Source organism: Stomoxys calcitrans, chromosome 1, assembly GCF_963082655.1.
Source record: "Stomoxys calcitrans chromosome 1, idStoCalc2.1, whole genome shotgun sequence".
NCBI classification, from domain to species: Eukaryota; Metazoa; Arthropoda; class Insecta; order Diptera; family Muscidae; genus Stomoxys; species Stomoxys calcitrans.
In genome coordinates this window covers 230597098-230618953 of record NC_081552.1, presented here as the reverse complement: position 1 = coordinate 230618953, position 21856 = coordinate 230597098, and the positions used below count along the sequence as shown (strand labels likewise).

The following is a 21856-nucleotide window of genomic DNA, read 5'->3' as shown; positions in this document are numbered from 1 at the left end:
TCTCGACATAACTGGTGAATTTCATGGAAATCGGTTCAGCTTTAGATATAGCTCTCGTATATATATATATCGCCCGATTTTCACTTCTAGAGTCACAGCAAGCGCATTTAGTGACCAATCTTGCCAAAATTTTGCACAACGCTTTCCTCGACGACTACCACAATACCTAAGAAGTTTTCTCGAAATCGGTTCAGATTTTGATATAGCTGCCATATATATGTTTTGTCCGATTTTGAGAAATATTGCAATAAAGTGCTCATTTGTTAACCGATTCTCTCGAAATTGGGAAGGAAAGATTTTCTTATGACTCTCCACATTACTGGTGAATTTCATAGAAATCGGCCCAGATTTAGATATAGCTCTCTTATATATATATCGCCCGATTTTCACTTCTAAAGTCACAGCAAGCCCATTTAGTGACCAATCTTGCCAAAATTTTGCACAACGCTTTCCTCGACGATTACCACAATATCTGAGAAGTTTGCTCGAAATCAGTTCAGATTTAGATATAGCTCTCGTATATATATATATCGCCCGATTTTCACTTCTAGAGTCCCAGCAAACGCATTTATTGACCAATCTTGCCAAAATGTTGCACAACGCTTTCCTCGACGACTACCACAATGTCTCAGAAGTTTGCTCCAAATCGGTTCAGATTTAGATATAGCTCCCATATATATGTTCGTCCGATTTTGAGAAATATTGCAATAAGGTGCTCATTTGTTAACCGATTCTCTCGAAATTTGGCAGGAAGAATTTTCTCTTGACTCTCGACATTACTGGTGAATTTCATGGAAATCGGATCTGCTTTAGTTATAGCTCTCGTATATATATATCGCCCGATTTTCACTTCTAGAGTCACAGCAAGCCCATTTAGTGACCAATCTTGCCAAAATTTTGCACAACGCTTTCCTCGACAACTACCACAATGTCTGAGAAGTTTGCTCCAAATCGGTTCAGATATAGATATAGCTCCCATATATATGTTTGTCCGATTTTGAGAAATATTGCAATAAAGCGCTTATTTGTTAACCGATTCTCTCGAAATTGGGAAGAAAAGATTTTCTTACGACTCTCAACATTACTGGTGAATTTCATGGAAATCGGTTCAGCTTTAGATATAGCTCTCGTATATATATATCGCCCGATTTTCACTTCTAAAGTCACAGCAAGCGCATTTATTGACCAATTTTGCCAAAATTTTGCACAAAGCTTTCCTCGACGACTTTTACAATATCTGATAGGTTTTCGATTCAGATTTAGAATTTTTTTGTCCATTCAAAAATTGCAAAATTATATCCAGGATTTTTCGACTTGGAACCACTGTGTAACGTTTTAGGGCATGAGATATTTACCAACAAATATTTCCATATTTCAAGGAAATTCATATCTTTATCTTTACAATTCAGCACACAAATTGCCTTTTTATAATGGTCGTTATTTAACTTTGAAAATTACATAAATTGGAGATCACTTCAGTACGATGTTCAAGCTGCACTGTATTTGCATTGGCCATTACACTTGAGTCATTTTTCTTAGGCAATAATGCTCATTCACTCTATTTCACACACCATATCCATAAGCATTCACACAACAACGCATTCATTCAACACTCCTAGAACAATCAAAAAAAAAAAAATCACATTAAAGGACTTCCTTTTTCATTCATTGGTCACTTTGTAAAAAAACAAAAAAAAATAAAATTCTCTTTAAGAATTTCGCGCAACATATTTGAGGGTGAAAGATTAGATCAAGCCGCTTCGATCGTTTTCATGCGAATGAAGATCGGCGGAGAAAATTTACAAAAATCAGCCTCAACTAATCAGCGTTTGAAGCCGAACAACAAAAATCGAACATTTTTGCAGATGGTGGAAGTAATGGTTGTTGGCCAATTAAGCATGAATAAATTAAATTGAAAAAAAAATATCTAAAAAAAATAGAATTGAACAACGCAGCCAAGTGAAATGAAATGAACACCAAATCATTCCGAAAAAAAAAATAATAAAAATTAATACAAAATAAAATAGAAACCCATTAACAGCACCCCATTGAACAATCCCTTTTTTGATGTATTCAGATTAATGTTCAAAGGCGCAAAAAAATCTACGACTCTCCAAGCATTGTTGAGACTTTGCCAAGCTCTTACTTCCTTCCCTTGGCCCATTATTCAAGCTAGGCAATCGTTTTTTTTTTTCGTTTGTCTTTGGACTCTTGGCTCTGCTGGAGATTCTTCTAGTTTTGCTTCTAAAACGATTTCTATTTTCTTTCTTTACACCTTGATTTTGATAGCCTTAATGAGGTTGTTGTTGTTGTTGTTGTTGTTGTTGTGCTTTCCGCTTTTGCTGGCTGACGCGCAGTCTGACCAAAAATCTCTTTGGTTCTTTGATTTCCCCCTTCACAAAAACTAAAAAATTATGCGAAATTTTTACAGCTGATGTTGATGATGATGATGATGAAGGTGATGGTTGTTGTTGTTGCTGCTGCTGCTGTTGTTGAGACCACCACCACCGTTGCCCGAAGATGTGCGATATGCCCTAACTAATGTTTTTGCAGCAGTGTATGGCTGGTGAATATGTGCGAGAGTGTGTGCGTTACCACTTCCAAGTGCCAAATGTGTGGTGAGCTTTGAACGCGGCATCGGTTGTTGTGTGCGTCGTGTGTGTGTGTGTGTGTGTGTGTGTGCGTAGCCAAAAAATAAGAATTACAAATTATCAACTTTGGGGTCGGTCGATCATTGTTGTGGATGATCAATTCGTTGGTTGTGTGTCCGTCCAGTCTCTCTATGGCGAATCTTTCTCAACTCTCTGCCACCCCGAATTGTGTATAAATAGTAAGAAATAGTTCTTCGACTACAACATTCTACTTTTAGAGTTACTACTGTAAGCATATTCAGCTCTGCTACAGTGTGTAAAGTCAGTGGATTCGTTTGGACTGATAATTTTAATTAAAATAGAAAAATGGTAGGTAACGCATACTCCCGCCCGGACGCAACGGCAAACGGCTGAAAAATGGATTACTTTTTGTGTGCTAGAGTGTGTGTGTGTGTGTGAGTGTGGCAAGGTGTTTAACTGCTTGTCCTTTTTCTCTACTTGCAGAAATTCTTCCTAGTAGTTTTTGCTGTTATTGCAGCAGTCGCTGCCGATGTCAGTCACTTGCCATCCAACGAATACTTGCCACCCCAGCAAGAGGCTGCTGCCCCCGTTCAAGCTGCCCAGCCCAGCAACGAGTACTTGCCTCCTGTGCAACAACACCAACAACAAGAAGCCGCTCCCGCCCATGAATTGGCCGATGATGGCTACCGCTACAAGACCCACCGTCGTGTTGTCTATCGCCGCAACCGTCGTGATGTCAGCAACGAATACTTGCCCCCCGTACAAGAGGCTCAAGCTGTTGAAGCCGCCCCTGCTCCCGTTGAACAATACGCTGTAGCCGAAGAAGCTGCCCCCGCTCACGAATTGGCCGATGATGGCTACCGCTACAAGACTCACCGTCGTGTTGTGTACCGTCGCAACCGTCGTGATGTCAGCCACTTGTCCAACGAATACTTGCCCCCAGTCCAACAACAACAGCAAGAAACTGTAGAAATTGTCGAAGAACCCATTGTTGCTCAACCCCAAGAAGCTGAGCCAGCCCACCAATTGGCCGATGATGGTTACCGCTACAAGACCCACCGTCGTGTTGTCTACCGTCGCAACCGTCGTGATGTCAGCCACTTGTCCAACGAATACTTGCCCCCCGTACAAGAAGCCCAAGCTGCCCCAGCCCCAGTGTACCAACAAGCTCAAGCCGCCGCTCCCTCCAACGAGTACTTGCCCCCAGTGCAACAACAACAGGAAGCTGCTCCTGCCCATGAATTGGCCGATGATGGTTACCGTTACAAGACCCACCGTCGCGTTGTCTACCGTCGCAATCGTCGTGATGTCAGCCACTTGTCCAACGAATACTTGCCCCCCGTACAAGAAGCCCAAGCTGTGGAAGCCGCCCCTGCTCCCGTTGAACAATACGCCGTAGCCGAAGAAGCTGCCCCCGCCCACGAATTGGCCGATGATGGTTACCGTTACAAGACCCACCGTCGCGTTGTCTACCGTCGCAATCGTCGTGATGTCAGCCACTTGTCCAACGAATACTTGCCCCCCGTACAAGAAGCCCAAGCTGTGGAAGCCGCCCCTGCTCCCGTTGAACAATACGCCGTAGCCGAAGAAGCTGCCCCCGCCCATGAATTGGCCGATGATGGTTACCGTTACAAGACCCACCGTCGCGTTGTCTACCGTCGCAACCGTCGTGATGTCAGCCACTTGTCCAACGAATACTTGCCCCCCGTACAAGAGGCTCAAGCTGTTGAAGCCGCCCCTGCTGCCGTTGAACAATACGCCGTAGCCGAAGAGGCTGCCCCCGCCCATGAATTGGCCGATGATGGTTACCGTTACAAGACCCACCGTCGTGTTGTCTATCGTCGCAACCGTCGTGATGTCAGCAACGAATACTTGCCCCCCGTACAAGAGGCTCAAGCTGTTGAAGCCGCCCCTGCTGCCGTTGAACAATACGCTGTAGCCGAAGAGGCTGCCCCCGCCCATGAATTGGCCGATGATGGCTACCGTTACAAGACCCACCGTCGTGTTGTGTACCGCCGCAACCGTCGTGATGTCAGCAATGAATACTTGCCCCCTGTACAAGAGGCCCAAGCCGCTGCCCCCACCAGCGAATACTTGCCCCCTGTGCAACAACAGCAACAACAACAACCACAATACCAAGAAGCCGCCCCCGCCCATGAGTTGGCCGATGATGGCTACCGCTACAAGACCTTCCGTCGCGTTGTGTACCGCCGCCACTAAAGATCTCGACTGCTTGCCCGTCGAGCTCTAGCCTAGTGATTGATTGAGTGATTTTCCCAGATTTTCCTGGGAAAACGTCATAGCATTATTTTAAGGATTTAAGATTCTCTTCTCAGACAGTTTTAGCGAACAGCCTCAATGTTCGGAAGCCCAACCATCCTGACTTGAAACTATGAGAAAGTAATAAAAAAACGTAAAACAAAACCCCCCTAAAAAAAAACCAAAACAAAAACCCACATCTTTTTCATTTCTTTCCGTTCTTTCTTTTATTTCTTCTCTGCCTTATTGGTAGGAAGTTCTTGATGCTATTTAGTTTCTACTTGGCTTTGATGTTGTGGGCACTATGCCAGCCAGAGAAACGAGTTCGGCATAAAGTATTGCAAAACCGGCTGGTTGGTGAAGTGTGCGCAAGGCTTCTTCTTCTAAGCTAAAAATCAAAAATGCTGGAAAAAAACTCGAAGAACGCCTCAAATTATCGCCATCCAAAGTAGCCATAAATAATTATGATTGCAATTTGTGAAGAATTTATGCAAATCCCCCTGGTTCCATTGTATCCGAGGCCGGGTATAAAAAGATCCATTTGTTCGGGACAATGTATCATTTTCTTTTGGATTCTATAGCCGCTAGGAGATAGACAATTATCAGAATGGTTAGTGTGGTCATTGGAACGACGAATCGTTTAATCGCCCATTGTGAGGATATTAGACAATGGCTCGTCGATTCAATTCCAGGCAATTTAATTCAATTAACACGGTATTGTGTTTTTGTGTGTGTGTGATTTCAGAAACTTTTCATCGCTCTGTTCGCTTTGGTTGCTGTGGCGTCGGCTGATGTCAGTCATCTGTCCAGCAAATACTTGCCTCCCCATGAGGGCCATGCTTCGGCACCAGCTCCCTCATACTCGGCACCAGCTCCAGCTCCTTCATACTCGGCTCCAGCTCCTTCCTACTCGGCTCCAGCCCCACAAGCCTCGGCCCCAGCTCCTTCGTTCTCGGCTCCAGCTCCTTCCTATTCGGCCCCAGCTCCTTCCTTCTCGGCTCCAGCCCCACAAGCCTCGGCTCCAGCTCCATCTTTCTCGGCTCCCGCCCCAGCCCCTGTCTTCTCGGCCCCAGCACCACAAGCCTCGGCTCCAGCTCCTTCTTACTCGGCTCCTGTAGAATCCTACTCCGCTCCTGCCGCTGAAGCCTCGGCTCCAGCTCACACCTACTCCGATGCTGAAGGTTACCGTTACAAGACCAACCGTCGCGTTGTCTACCGTCATCGCCATCGTCGTGGTGTAAACACTGAATACTTGCCCCCTGTACAAGGTGCTGCCTCTGCCCCAACCGCCGAATACTTGCCTCCAGCTGCTTCGGCTCCAGCTCCAGTTTACTCAGCCCCAGCTCCTTCATACTCTGCCCCAGCTCCAGTTTACTCAGCCCCAGCTCCTTCATACTCTGCCCCAGCTCCTTCTTACTCGGCTCCAGCTCCTGCATACTCTGCCCCAGCTCCCTCATACGCTGCCCCAGCTGCTGCCGCAGAATCCTATGAAGTTGCTGCTTCTGCCCCCGACACCGATTTCTCTTCCGCTGATGGTTATCGTTACAAGACTGCTCGTCGTCGCGTCTACCGTCTCCGTCGTCGTTTTTAAGCTGTGAATGCATCCATCAGAGAGCGATGAAAAATTTTGATATATTTCATCTGTAACCACTAGAAGAAGAACATCTTAGTCAAATTGTTTTGTTATGATTTCCATTGCTGGCGCAAAGGGAAACTCAATAAAAAAATACGAAAAAAATATTTGAAAATTTCTTTTCTATTGAATAATGGAAGTTAAAATGGTGCTAAATATTCGAGCATTGCTGTAGAGGAAGGTAAACAATGACTGGGGAAGCTTTAATTAGTTTTGGGAAGCACCCAAAAGTGTCTGAGCAGCAATCCCACCCCCAATTCCTGCAGCTAATAAAGCAAGAATTCGGTGTCCCAATTTCGGGAGATGTATCAGGGGGCAATGTGTCCGTTGCTGTGGTTTTGTGCGTAGACCCAGAAACGGGCATACGAGAGCTATGTCAGGTCATAGACCGCTGCGAACGGTACTTGGCACAGTTGTTGGAAGCTATAACAGAAGGTTTAAGTGGCAGTCTGCCATCAGACTCACTTGGATGTTTTCGTCCATTGTGATACCACAGGAACAGAAGAAGGAAGATGCCTTCTAGTTCCTCTCGTTGAACCATCCAGATGGCTTTAAAAAGCCCAATAACTTCCGAATGTTCACATTCACTAAATCAGACAGATTCTCAAAGAAATGAGAACCTAAAGTGGAACTCCTCTGACTCCTGGTGCAGAAAATACACACAGAAGGTGTTCTATAGTCTCTTCTTCTTCGATGTCCTTACAGCTTCTCTAGCCAATGGCAGTAGAATGGCGGTAGACCTCTTAAAGTCTAGATTAGGCCACATAGTTTTGGAATGCTCACAGTCCCCCCTTTGTGACCATCTATCATTCGTTGTCCTTCGGGTCTGATACTAAAACCTTAGCTCAAATGTCGCTAGAGGCATACCCATAGATTCCAGTGTCCCTGGAATGTGTCGAGTAGTTCCTAGTCTCGCTAGCTCGTTCTGCGATATCTCTGTGGCTCGGCACTCATAACAGGTGAATTTTGAACTGTTCCGCCAACTCGTGGAGAGATATGCGATAGTCGAGGGCGGTTTTTGTCTTCACAAATACGTTCTCGAGGGATTTAATGGCTGTCCGGCTGCCTAAGAAGATATTTATCCCAATCGTCGTAATATCTTAGCCATTTCCCCAATTCTTAAATTGCAAGGATCTCCGCTTGTTACACACTGCAGTGGTCGGGTAAACTTTTCGATATGACCAGTTCTAGATCTTTAGAGTACACCCCAAAGCCCACCTGGTCGTTTAGTTTCGGTTCTATCAGGAAAAGTGGACCATAACTTTTTATAAAAAAGCGGATAGGTTGCAATCCGCACTGTCTGGAACATGGGATATTGTATCAAGGATAACACAGTGTCCGTAGACGCCTCATGACGAAGGAGAAAGCTCCCTTAACCTCACGGCAGTGATCGCTACAATTTGTCTAGCCAGAATGTCTAGAGGCAGAATGTCTTGTGGTCTGGTGGACGGCGCTTCAAAAGTCCACCACCTGCTCAATACTTAACCGGGTCCAAAGGATGGCTTGTTTGTGCATCACAGCCGCACTGAGGACGACACCATCTGATGCATTGAATTAATTGCTTAAGATGTAGAATCCGGTAAAGTATTGAGCAGGTGGTGGACTTTTGAAGCGCCGTCCACCAGACCACAACACCATATAGCATTATAGGTCTGACAACTGTAGTATATACCCAATGCATGACACGCAGTCTAAGCCCCCAACTTTAGCCAATGGATCTCTTGCATAACAGAAGACTACTTGCCAAATTGGACAGCAGTTGCGGCTTGTAAGGACTCAAGAAGTCAAATCGGGAAATCGGGAGAGAGAGACTGTTCTTTGCTATAACATATAAAATTGCTTGACCTTCACCTTGCCTAAGAATTTTATGTACATTGACAGAAAATCTAAAAAAAAAATTGTAAAAAATATGCCGATTGAGAACGGGTTGAGATATCTCTTTGGAACGTTAGAGCTGAGGTGTTAGCGAGATCGTGTGCGCAATTTCAAGGCCCTAGGTTGTCCGGGCGCCTTTTAGTCTCCTCGGTATTTTGCAAATTTTTTGGGACTGCCAATTCTTTGTTTGTGGTCCGATTTTCAACATTTTTAAATTTTTTTCATACCCATACCGAAGGATGGGCGTATATTCATTTTATCATTCCGTTTGCAACACATCGAAATATCCATTTCCGACCCTATAAAGTATATATATTCTTGATCAGCGTAAAAATCTAAGACGACCTAGACGTGTCCGTCCGTATGTCTGTTGAAATCACGCTACAGTTTTTAAATATGGAGATATTGAGCTGAAACTTTGTACAGATTCTTTTTTTTGGCCATAAGCTGGTTAAGTTCGAAGATGGGCTATATCGGAATATATCTTGATATAGCCCCCATATAGACCGATCCGGCGATTTAGGATCTTAGGCTCATAAAAGCCACATTTATTATCCAATTTTGCTGAAATTTGGGACAGTGAGTTTAGTTAGGCCCTTCAACATTCTTCTCCCATTTGGTCTAGATCGGTTCAGATTTGGATATAGCTGACATATATACCGATCCGCCGATGTAGGGTCTCAGGCCCATAATAGCCACATTTATTATCCGATTTTGCTGAAATTTTGGACAGTGAGTTGTGTTAGGCCCTTCGGCATGTTTTTTCAATTTAGCTCAGATCGGTCAGATTTGGATATAGCTGCCATATCTCTCGATTTAAGGTTTTAGTTCCATAAAAGGCGCGTTTATTGTCCGATTTCGCCGAAATTTGGGATGGTATGTTGTGTGAAGCTCTTCGGCATCCTTCTCCAATTTGGCTCAGATCGGTCCAGATTGGGATATAGCTGCCATATAGACCGATCTCTCGATTTAAGGTCTTGCTCCCGTAAAAGGCGCATTTATTCTCCGATTTTGCTAAAATTTAGAACAGTGAGTTGTGTTAGGCCCTTCGACATCCTTCTTCAATTTGGCTCAGATCGGTCCAGATTGGGATATAGCTGCCATATAGACCGATCTTTCGATTTAAGGTTTTGGGTCCATAAAAGTCGCACTTTTTGTCCAATTAGCCGAAGTTTGGGACAGTGAGTTGTGTGAGACCCTTCGACATCCTCCTTCAATTTGGCTTAGATCGGTTTAGATTTGAATATAGCTGCCATATAGACCGATCTTTCAATTTAAGGTTTTGGGCCCATAAAAGTCGCATTTATTGTCAAAATTTGCAAAAATTTGTAACAGTGAGTTGTGTGAGACCCTTCGACATACTCCTTCAATTTGTCCTAAATCGGTCCAGATTTGAATAAATCTGCCATATAGACCGATCTCTCGACTTAGGTTTTGGGCCCTTTAAAGACGCATTTCTCATCTGTTTTTGCTGAAATTCGACATCCTTGTTCTATATGGTTTAGATCGGTCTATATGTAGATATAGTTTCCAAAATATTTTGTTCTACAATATGGATCAGTGATTTCTAGTATTAAGACCACTCAATGTCCATGCCGAATTTGTTCCAAATCGGACCATATTTCGATATAGATAGCTAATATGGGTGCATAAATTAGGAATTTTTAATCCGATTATGACAAAAGGTGGTTTAAATACCCGAGGCGGTTTGTATCCAAAGTTTGGCCCGGCCGAACTTAATGCCTCTTTACTTGTTTTGTTTTTTTTTTATGGAAAGCCCCATACTTTTAGTTCTATTTTATCCCGGTTAGCTAACATGTCTACACAGATAGAAATAATTTTGAAAAACAACAACTTTGGTAGAAAAAACGACAACGAAATTTGTTAATTTTCCTGCAACAATTTGCTTTGAATTTCAATGACCCAAAGTAAAATTTTGTTGTTGAAAGGCACTCTTTGCAAGCCAACACAAAATAACAACAAGCAAGCAAAAACCCATCTAAGCAGCCAACACATGTGCTTTGCTTCGGGTGGTGGTGGTAGTGTTTTTGTTTTCTTTGTTCGGCTCGCGCTGCTTTGTCTCGTTCAGGGGGTTTCCTCTGTCAATCTCTACTACTACACTTAAAAACTAATTTTAATAATTTTGGTGCCGCATGATTTTGAACTCATAATCTTATGTTTGGTAGTCTTACCCACATCCTCTAGCCTACTGACATCATCTTCTTTATGATAATAAATCAATAAGTAGTGCTGCACAGCAAAAAGTGTCTCAATTAATTAAATTAAAAAAAAAATAGTAAAAACCACTCTAAATTTTTTTTTCTGAATACGAAATAAATTTTAATGCCGAATTTTCTAAAATAAGTTTAATGAAAAAAACAAAAAAAAAAAAAAATAGTCCGACGACGAGGACGCAGAAGGTGACGGCGAGGTCGCAAAAGGCGACGACGACGACGCTTGTGACCCACTGCTGGCTATGTTCGCACAGCACTTTGCGACGAAGTGAGGCCAGAGCCAGATCGGAAATGTACCCACTCCATGCACCGGTTACACCTCACCGACCGATGATGAAGGCGGTTCTGGCAAACCGAACAGAACCAGGGTCCGGGGTTATTTTCAATCCCGGCACGGACCAGAAGCATGCGGAGAAGGCACTCCGGAATGTGCCTCTCCCATGACGAAAAAAAGCACGACGAACAGAATAATACTGGCAAACGGTAAGCAGTTTAGAAACAAGGCCACCTCTCGACAGACAAAGATTACCCTATACAAGACACTGTTACCAGCCGTGCTGTTATATGGTTCTGTAGCACGGGTGCTTGTGAAAGCAGATGAGGCAGTCCTTGGAGTATTTGAGAGAAAGATTCTTCGTAAAATACATATGGACCAGTTTGCGTTAATGGAGAATATAGGCGACGTAAGGACCACGAGCTGTATAAGCTGCATGACGACGATAGTTAAACGCTTCAAAATACAACGGCTGCCTGGGCTAGGTTATGTTATCGGAATGGGTTGGGGAAGCTCCAGCAAAGAAGTGTTTTGAAGACAAACACCGTGGTACACGCAAACCGGGAAGACCAAAAGCCCGATGGAAAGACCAAGTGGTGGGAGACACCTTGAAACTTGGTGTCAGAGATTTTAGAACGAGCGCAGAAGGTGGAGGCGCTTGGAACGCCATCTATGTTCGGCTAGTGGAACAAATATTCTGTCATAGCCAATGAAAGTGCAGTAATAGGTCAATCAGTTTCTTCTTCTTCTTTGGAAAGCCATTAAGTCTAAAATGGATTGCGGGTGTAATTGCCTTAAAAAAAACTAAAAGACATAATTAATGGTGTCTACAAAGAAGATTGACTCCATGTCTCCAGAGGCAATTAATTGGCTAGAATTCAAATTAAGCAAAAAAAAAAGTTTGAGTGGTCAGCGATTTAACTAAACAAACCGTTTTATTCAAGTTTAAATTTTTTTTCAGCAAAGTTTTAAATTCATTTATTTCGAAACGTTTTTGGCAAAGAAAAAGAAATTAATTTAGCAAAAATTCGTAATTTATTGGTGGAGTGAATAATGATATGTTGCTTGAAACTGTCATTATTTATTTTTTTTTTTTGTAGTCATCCGAAATTTGTTGGCTTTTGGATGCATCATAAACCGGTCATTGGTCCCACAGAAGAAGAAGAAACCATCTGCATCGGCCACACCACTTCAGCCCCTATCTATGCAAGGAGTGCTTAGAGATGATAAGAATCTCTAGAAAAGTTAATGCAAATCCCCTGCAAAAAATGTGAAGAAAGTGAAGGCATATTAATTGTCAAGATAAACGCTCTTCCATTTAAAAAAAAAGAATGGTTGGGCCAGCCATTCGGCCACCCCTTCACTTGAATGAATTTCAATTACACTCCCATGATATCACTCACAGTGTCGCAAAAAAAAAACGAGCTGCCTGCCTGGCTGACTGGCTGGCTGGCCAGTACAAAGAAGACCCCTCTAAACCCGTTTCCCGTAAGAAACGCTTCTTTTTTTTTTGGTTTTGGTTACTGCCAAAACGTCTTAAAACCCGAAGAACACACTAAATTACCAAATGCGAAAATAGAAATAAATAATTATGATTGCAGTTTCTGAGGCAAATTTATGCTAATCCCACATTCTAACAATCGTTTTAGACTAAGTATATAAAGATGCATTTGTTCTAGCCAGAATATCATTCCCTGCTTATCGCTGCAAACGATTGGAAATAGTTGCTGACACCATAAAATGGTTAGTAAGCCTAAGGATATATAGCGGCACGGCCTTACACATCACACACACACACACATTTGGAATACTGGAAGTAATCTCGAATTTATTTTTCTACGTTTTCTAGAAACTCTTCATAGCGCTGTTTGCTCTGGTGGTTTTTGCCAGTGCTGATGTCAGTCATTTGTCCAGCAAATACTTGCCTCCCCATGAGGGTCATGCCTCGGCGCCTGTAGAGAGCTATGCGGCTCCAGCACCTGCTGCTTCGTATTCAGCTCCTGTTGAAACGTATTCTGCTTCAGCTCCTGCTGTTTCATACTCTGCCCCAGCTGCTGTTGAAGCTGTATCTTATTCGGCCCCAGCTGCAGCCGTCTCCTACGCGGCTCCAGCTGCTACTGGTGCTTCTTATGCGGCTGAAGCTTCTGCTCCTGCCCACAGCTACTCCGATGCTGAAGGTTATCGTTACAAGACCAATCGTCGCGTAGTCTATCGTCGCCATCGTCGTGATGTGAACACCGAATACTTGCCACCTGTACAAGGTGCTGCTTCCGCTCCAACCAGCGAATATTTGCCACCAGCTGCTTCGGCCCCGGCTCCTTCCTACTCGGCCCCAGCTCCTTCCTACTCGGCCCCAGCTGCTTCCTACTCTGCACCAGCTGTTTCCTACTCAGCACCAGCTGCTGTTGCCACCCAATCTTACGAAGCCGCAGCCTCTTCACCCGGTACCGATTTCTCTTCTGCCGAGGGCTATCGTTACAAGACCAATCGTCGTGTTGTCTACCGCCACCGTCATCGTCGTGATGTGAACACTGAATACTTGCCCCCTGTACAAGGTGCTGCCTCTGCTCCAACCAGTGAATACTTGCCTCCAGCTGCTTCGGCCCCAGCTCCTGCCTACTCGGCCCCAGCTCCTGCCTACTCGGCCCCAGCTCCTGCCTACTCGGCCCCAGCTCCTTCCTATTCAGCTCCTGCTGTTGTTGCCACCCAATCTTATGAAGCTGCTGCCTCTGCTCCAGGCACCGATTTCTCCTCTGCCGAGGGCTATCGTTACAAGACCAATCGTCGCGTTGTCTACCGTCACCGTCATCGTCGTGATGTGAACACTGAATACTTGCCCCCTGTACAAGGTGCTGCCTCTGCTCCAACCAGTGAATACTTGCCTCCAGCTGCCTCAGCTCCAGCTCCCTCTTACTCTGCCCCAGCTCCCGCATACTCTGCTCCAGCTCCCGCATACTCTGCTCCTGCTGCCTCTGAATCCTATGACGTAGCTGCTTCTGCTCCAGGTACCGATTTCTCCTCGGCTGATGGCTATCGTTACAAAACAGCCCGTCGTCGCGTCTACCGTGCCCGTCGTCGTTTCTAAACAATGCAAGTGTGTTGGGAATACGGCTGCACTCTTTAGGTACAAATTTTCTCTAGATACAGCGATTAGTTATATTAGTTTATTTGATTTCCCTTCGCAGTGTGAATGGATATTCAATTAATAAAACAAAATTCTAAAAAAGGAAGCAACTTGTTGTTTCTATACCCATGGGTGGAAGGAAATGGCAAATCACCTAACTAGGAAGAAAAAAAAATCCCTTATTATGTAAACGTCTGAGTTCGGCCGGGCCATAATTCGGATATCCAACTCCTCGGATAGTTTGGTAGAAATACACCATTTATGAAACTTTTGCAGCTTTTACCGAAATATGGTCCGATCTTGACCAAACTCGCTAGGAACGTCATGGGGTTTAACACTATGCACTGTACAAGACCTTAAAACGGGAGATTGTTCTATATGGCAGCCCTCGTCGCACAGTGTTGCCATATCGAAAAATCTTGGAAATAATTCTGGAACTTTTGAATGAATAGATATACGTACAACACATCTCAATGTTGAGGCGTATTCCCATAAATATGCAAAACTTGGGCAACCTAGTGCGTCCAGAGGCTAAACCATGGGGCTTGAACAACTGGTCACCTCGAATATGTAAAATTTTGTTCTGCTTGGTGAACTGTCATTTATGGACCGATCCGCTTGATTTTTTCTGATTTATAGCTCCTCAAAGTTCAACATCGTTATTCAAAAAAAAAAGGCGTTAAGTTTGGCGGGGCCCAACTTTGAATACCCCCACCACCTCGGGTATATATGTAAACCACCTTTTGTCAAAATCCGGTGAAAAATTCATACCTTATGCCCCATCTGAGCCAAATTGAAGAAGTGTGTCGACAATGACAATAAATGCGGTTTTTTTTTGGCCCAAAGCCTAAAATCGAGAGATCGGTCTATATGGCAGCTATATCCAAATCTGGACCGATCTAGGCCCAATTGAGGGAGGATGTCGAAGGGCCTAACACAACTCCCTGTCCCAAATTTCAGCGACATTGGACAATAAATGCGCCTTTTAAGGGCCCAAAACCTTAAATCTGGATATCGGTCTATATGGCAGCTATATCCAAATCTGGACCGATTTGAGCCAAATTGAAGAAGAATGTCGAAGGGCCCAACACAACACACTGTCCCAAATTTCGACGACATCGAACAATACATGTGGCTTTTATTGGCCCAAAGCCTTAAATCGAGAGATCGGTCTATATGGCAGCTATATCCAAATCTGGACCGATCTAGACCAAATTGAAGAAGAATGCCGAAGGGCCCAACACAACTCACTGTCTGAAATTTTCGGAAAATCGGACAATAATGGGCCCAAGACCTTAAATGGAGAGATCGGTCTATATAGCAGCTATATCCAAATCTGGACCGATCTAAACCAAATTGAAGAAGAATGCCGAAGGGCTCAACACAAATCACTGTCCCAAATTTCGACGACATCGGACAATAAATGCGGTTTTTTTGGCCCAAAGCCTTAAATCGAGAGATCGGTCTATATGGCAGCTATATTCAAATCTGGACCGATCTGGGGCAAACTGAAGAAGAATGTCGAAGGGCTCAATAAAAATCACTGTCCCAAATTTCGACGCCTTTTATTGGCGCAAAGCCTTAAATCGAGAGATCGGTCTATATGGCAGCTATATCCAAATCTGAACCGATCTGGGGTAAATTGAAGAAGGATGTCGAAGGGCCCAAAAAAAAATCACTGTCCCAAATTTCGACGTCATCGAACAATAAATGCGCCTTTTATGGGCCCAAAACCTTAAATCGAGAGATCGGTCTATATGGCAGCTATATTCAAAACTGGACCGATTTAATCCAAATTGAAGAAGGGTGTCGAAGGGCCCAACACAACTCACTGTCCCAAACTTCGACGACATCGGATTATAAATGCGCCTTTTATGGCCCAAACCCTAAAATCGAGAGATCGTTCTATATGGCAGCTATATCCAAATCTGGACCGATCTAAACCAAACTGAAGTAGGATGTCGAAGGGCCTCACACAACTCACTGTCCCAAACTTTGGGAAAATATGTCAATAAATGCGCCTTTTATTGGCCCAAAACCTTAAATCTAGAGATCGGTCTATATGGCAGCTATATTCAAAACTGGACCGATTTAATCCAAATCGAAGTAGGATGTCGAAGGGCCTCACACAACTCCCTGTCCCAAATTGCGGCGACATCGGACAATAAATACGGCATTTATTGGCTCAAAACCTTAAATCTGGATATCGGTCTATATGGCAGCTATATCCAAATCTGGACCGATCTAGGCCAAATTGAGGGAGTATGTCGATGGGCCCAACACAACCTACTGTCCCAAATTTCGGCGACATCGGACAATAAATACGGCATTTATTGGCCCAAAACCTTAAATCTGGATATGGGTCTATATGGCAGCTATATTCAAATCTGGACCGATCTGGGAAAAATTGAAGAAGGATGTCGAAGGGCTTAACACAACGCACTGTCCCCAATTTCGACGACATCGGACAATAAATACGGCATTTATTGGCCCAAAACCTTAAATCTGGATATGGGTCTATATGGCAGCTATATTCAAATCTGGACCGATCTGGGAAAAATTGAAGTAGGATGTCGATGGGCCTCACAGAACTCGCTGTCCCAAACTTTGGGAAAATATGTCAATAAATGCGCCTTTTATTGGCCCAAAACCTTAAATCTAGAGATCGGTCTATATGGCAGCTATATCTAAATCTGGACCGATCTAAACCAAATTGAAGAAGAATGCCGAAGGACCCAACACAACGCACTGTCCGAAATTTTGGGAAAATCGGACAATAAATGCGGCTTTTTTTGACCCAAAGACTTAAATCGAGAGATCGTTCTATATGGCAGCTATATCCAAATCTGGACTGATCTGGGCCAAATTGAAGAAGAATGCCGAAGGGCTCAACACAAGTCACTGTCCCAAACTTCGACGACATCGGATTATAAATGCGCCTTTTATGGGCCCAAAGCCTAAAATCGAGAGATCGTTCTATATGGCAGCTATATCCAAATCTGAACCGATCTAGGCCAAATTGAAAAAGGATGTCGAAGGGCCCAACACAACCTACTGTCCCAAATTTCGGCGACATCGGACAATAAATGCGGCTTTTTTTGGCCCAAAGTCTTAAATCGAGAGATCGGTCTATATGGCAGCTATATCTAAATCTGGACCGATCTAGGCCAAATTGCTGGAGGATGCCGAAGGGTCAAACACAACTCACTGTCCGAAATTTCGATGACATCGAACGATTAATGCGCCTTTTATAGGCCCAAAGCCTTAAATCGAGAGATCGGTCTATATGGCAGCTCTATCCAAATCTGGAGCGATCTAGGCCAAATTGAAGAGGCATATTGACTGGTCTATCACAACTCACTGTCCCAAATTTCAGTAAAATCGGTTAATAAATGTGGCTTCTATGGGCCTAAGACCCAAAATCGGGGGATTAGTCTATATGACAGCTATATCCAATTCTGAACCGATCTGGACCAAATAGAGGGAGGATGTTGAAAGTCCTTACACAACTCACTGTCTTAAATTTCAGCAAAATCTGATAATAAATGTGGCTTTTATGGGCCTAAGACCCTAAATCGGCGGATCGGTCTATGTGGGGGTTTCATGAAGATATAGTCCGGTATAGACCATCTTTGAACTTAACCTGCTTATGGACAAAAAAAGAATCAGTGCAAAATTTCAGCTCACTATCTCTATTTTTAAAGACTGTAGCGTGATTTCAACAGACAAACGGACAGGCGGACGGACGGACATGGCTAGATCGTCTTAGATTTTTACGCTGTTCAAGACTTTATAGGGTCGGAAATGGGTATTTCGATGTGTTGCAAACGGAATGATTAAATGAATATACCCCATCCTTCGGTGGCGGGTATAAAAAAACATGTAAAAGCGCGCTAAGTTCGAACGGGCGGAATCTTGGGAACCCACCACCATGGATTCTGCTAAAAATTTATACAAAATAAATTTTGTTGTTGATTATACCCTACACCACCACTGTGGTGGTGGTGTAGGGTTGCATTTGTTTGCAACGCTAAGAAGGAGAGGAGCCAGACCCATTGATAAGTATACCGACCGACTCAGAATTACTTTCTGATTCGATTTAGCCATGTCCATCTGTTCGTCTGTGAGTCAACGTATTCTTGTAATCAAGGTACAGGTAGAGCTGGCAAAATATCGATGGCACTATCGATTGCACTATCGATATTTAATTTTTTGACTGAATATCGATTAACATTTTTTCGATGGATACTATCGCAAAAGTTAAATTTTTTGTAAAACTTAACATAAATAAGCAATCCGACACTGAATGTATGCTTTAAGATACATTGCGCCTATAGAGGGCGCAATTTTCATCCGATTAGACTAATATTTTGTACAGTGATTTCTCTTACGACTTCCAACTGACTTTATTAACCTTGGTTTTATTTGGTCTGTGCATTGATATTGGTTCTATATAAGAATTATAAAATTTAATGATCTTCGCCTTAACAGGCAAAAAACTTGATAAATGAAAAATTAGGCAGAGTCCGGCCGGGATTCGAACCTGGGCACACGTAGCAACAGCGAGAGCCATTGCCGTTGTCTTAACGTCTCGAAGCCATCAATGCAACTTCCAAAAGATGCACAAAATCATGTGTAGTACGGAAGAAGTGTAATTTGTCACAGAAAGAATGTTTGTCATTACACAAAAATACATGCATTGGGAAAAGTACAGCTAATAGACAGGGTTGTCGAGCGTGGTTAATGTGGTCATTGTATCATATCATGAGTTTTCGCTATTAATACGATTCAAATACGACATACCAACGCAAGGCCATCATACCTTATATGGTTGAAAAGTCTTCTAACCAAAGACGAAACGCGTCCCATAGTGGTTGGTGTGTGTGTTGCTATCTTTGGCTTTCCTTTTCCATTTAGCATCGCCGATCATTGAGTTCGTCTCGAAAGAGAAACAAACAAGAAATAAATCGATCTCCTGATTTCTACTTCTCATTTTCGTTTGAAATATTAACGATCATATCGATACTATCGATATTAATTATTAAAGCTATCGAAAAATCGAATGTTGCGATTATCGATAGTTTGCCAGCTCTACGCAAACGATCACATCGATACTATCGATATTTATTATTAAAGCTATCGAAAAATCGAATGTTGCGGTTATCGATAGTTTGCCAGCTCTACGCCAAGGTCGTATTTGTTGCCCAATCGCAACAAAATTTTGCACATGTTACTTTTTTGGCCCAAGGACGAAGGCTATAGATTTTGGTAAGAATCGGTTCAAATTTAGATATAGCTCCCATATATATGTATCGCCCGATTTACACTTAAAAAGGCTGTAGTAACTAAAATTTTCCACTGATCCGCACAAAATTTGGCGTGGATTGTTTTCTTATTGATCTTAACATATCTGCAAGAATTCATCAAAATCGGTTCAGATTTAGATATAGCTCCCATATATATATATCGCCCGATTTCCTTTTAAATGACCGTAGTTACTACAATTTTCAACCGATCTGCACGAAATTTGGCATGGATTGTTTCGTTACTGATTTCAACATATGTACAAGATTTCATTAAAATCGGTTCAGACTCAGATATAGCTCTCATATATATATATCGCCCGATTTCCTTTTAAATGACCGTAGTTACTACAGTTTTCAACCGATCTGCACAAAATTTGGCACTGATTGTTTTGTTACCGATCTTAACATATCTGCAGGATATCGGTTCAAATCGGTTCAGATTTAGATATAGCTCCCTTCTATATGTATCGCCCGATTTCCACTTAAATGGCCGTAGTAACAACAATTTTCCACTGATCTGCACAAAATTTGGCACTGATTGTTTTGTTACTAATCTTAACATATCTGCAAGATTTCATCAAAATCAGCTCAGACTTAGATATAGCTCCCACATATATATATATATATATATATATATATATATATATATATATATATATATATATATATATATATATATATATATATATATATCATATATCTAAATTCCTCATTCCGTTTGTAACTCCTCGAAATATTCGTCATTTTGTTGGTACCTACTCGAAACATTCGTCTAAGACCCCATAGGGTATATATATTCTTGATCGTCATGACATTTTAAGTCGATCTAGCCATGCCCGTCTGCCCGTCTGTCTGTCGAAAGCACGCTGACTTTCGAAAAAGTAATGCTAGCCGCTTGGAATTGTGCAAAAATACTTCCTATTAGTGTAGGTCGGTTGGGATCGTAAATGAACCATATCGATCCATGTTTTGATATAGCTGCCATTTTAACCGGAGGTCACCGTAGCGCAGAAGTTAGCATATCCGCCTATGACACTGAACGCCTCGGTTCGAATCCTGGTGAGACCATTAGAAAAAAATTTTCAACGGTGGTTTTCCCCTCCTAATGCTGGCAACATTTGTGAGCTGTAAAACATGTCAAACTTCTCTCCAAAGAGATGTCGCACTGCGGCACGCCGTTCGGACTTGTCTATAAAAAGGAGGTCCCTTATCATTGAGCTTAAATTTGAATTGGACTGCACTCATTGATATGTGAGAAGTTTGCCCCTGTTCCTTAGTGGAATGTTCAGGGGCAAAATTTTCATTAGAATTTGCCATATTCACTGATCCTGAATTGACTTCTCGAGCCACTAGAGGGCACAATTCTTATCAGATTTCGCTGAAATTTTGCGTGCTGGGTATGATGGATATTGGTCTATAACCTTATATGGCTGTCATATAAACCCATCTGGGGTCTTGACTTCTTGAGCCTCTAGATGGCGCAATTCCTATCCGATTTGGCTGAAACTGTGCCCAACGTGTTTTGTTAAGACTTCCAAAAACTGTGCTGGGTATGGTGGAAATCGGTCTATAAACTGATATAACTGTCATATAAACCCATCTGTGGTCTTGACTTCTTGAGCCTCTAGATGGCGCAATTCTTATCCGATTTGGCTGAAATTTTGCACGCGATGTTCTGTTATGATTTCCAACAATTGTGCCAAGTATGATTCAAATGGTCTATAACCTGATATAGCTTCCATATAAACCGACCTCCCGATCTCCCGACTTGACTATTAAAAACCCCTGGAAGCCTCAATTTTTGTCCGATTTGGTTGAAATTTTGCACATAGTGTTGGCATATAATGTTCCAACAACTATCTCAAGTAGGGTCTAAATTGGTCCATAACCTGATATAGCTCCCATATAAACCGATCTCCAAAATTGACTTCTTGATCCCCTGGAAGCCTAAATTTTCATCCGATTTGGCTAAAATTGTGCATGCGGTTCTGCTATGACTTTCAACAATTGGAAACCGCAGTTTTTGTCCGATTTGGCTAAAATTTTGCCCATGGTGTTCTGTTTTGACTTCCAGTAACTGTGCCAAGTATGGTTCAAATCAGTCTATAACCTGGTTTAGCTCCCATATAAACCGATCTCCCGATTTGACTTTTTGAGCCCCTGGAAGCCTCAATTTTCATTCGATTTGAGGTGTTCTGTAATGACTTTTAATATCTGTACCTAGTACGGTCCAAATAGGGAGATATAAATCAATCTCCCTATTTGACTTCTTGAGTTGTTACAAGTCCCAATTTATGTGCGATTTGGCTGAAATTTTGCATGCCGTGTTCTCTTGCGACTTCCAATAACTTTGCCGAATACACTCCCTGCCAGTGTATAACCTGATATTGCTTTCATGTAAACCGCTCTCTCGAACATCCTTGTTCGGTTCCTAGAAGCTTACGTTTTTTCTGTTTAGCACTTATTGACTTGTTTAATTTTGGAATTTTTCTGCAAAAAAAAGTGTTTGAAATTCTTGACTTGTTTAATTTTGGAATTT

At 42.8% G+C, this 21856-nt stretch overlaps 2 protein-coding genes across 2 annotated transcripts; both read left to right on the top strand.

Moving 5' to 3' along the window:
* The first annotated feature begins 3008 nt into the window (after positions 1-3008).
* On the top strand, positions 3009-4832 carry LOC131997629 (uncharacterized). The gene is made up of 2 exons (XM_059368759.1): positions 3009-3032; positions 3096-4832. The coding sequence occupies exons 1-2, from the start codon at positions 3009-3011 to the stop codon at positions 4830-4832; spliced, it is 1761 nt and encodes a 586-aa protein (XP_059224742.1).
* Positions 4833-5392: 560 nt separating this feature from the next.
* Positions 5393-13972, top strand: LOC106094850 (uncharacterized). The gene is made up of 3 exons (XM_059368743.1): positions 5393-5481; positions 5617-6435; positions 12737-13972. The coding sequence occupies exons 1-3, from the start codon at positions 5479-5481 to the stop codon at positions 13970-13972; spliced, it is 2058 nt and encodes a 685-aa protein (XP_059224726.1). The 5' UTR covers positions 5393-5478.
* Positions 13973-21856: the final 7884 nt, after the last annotated feature.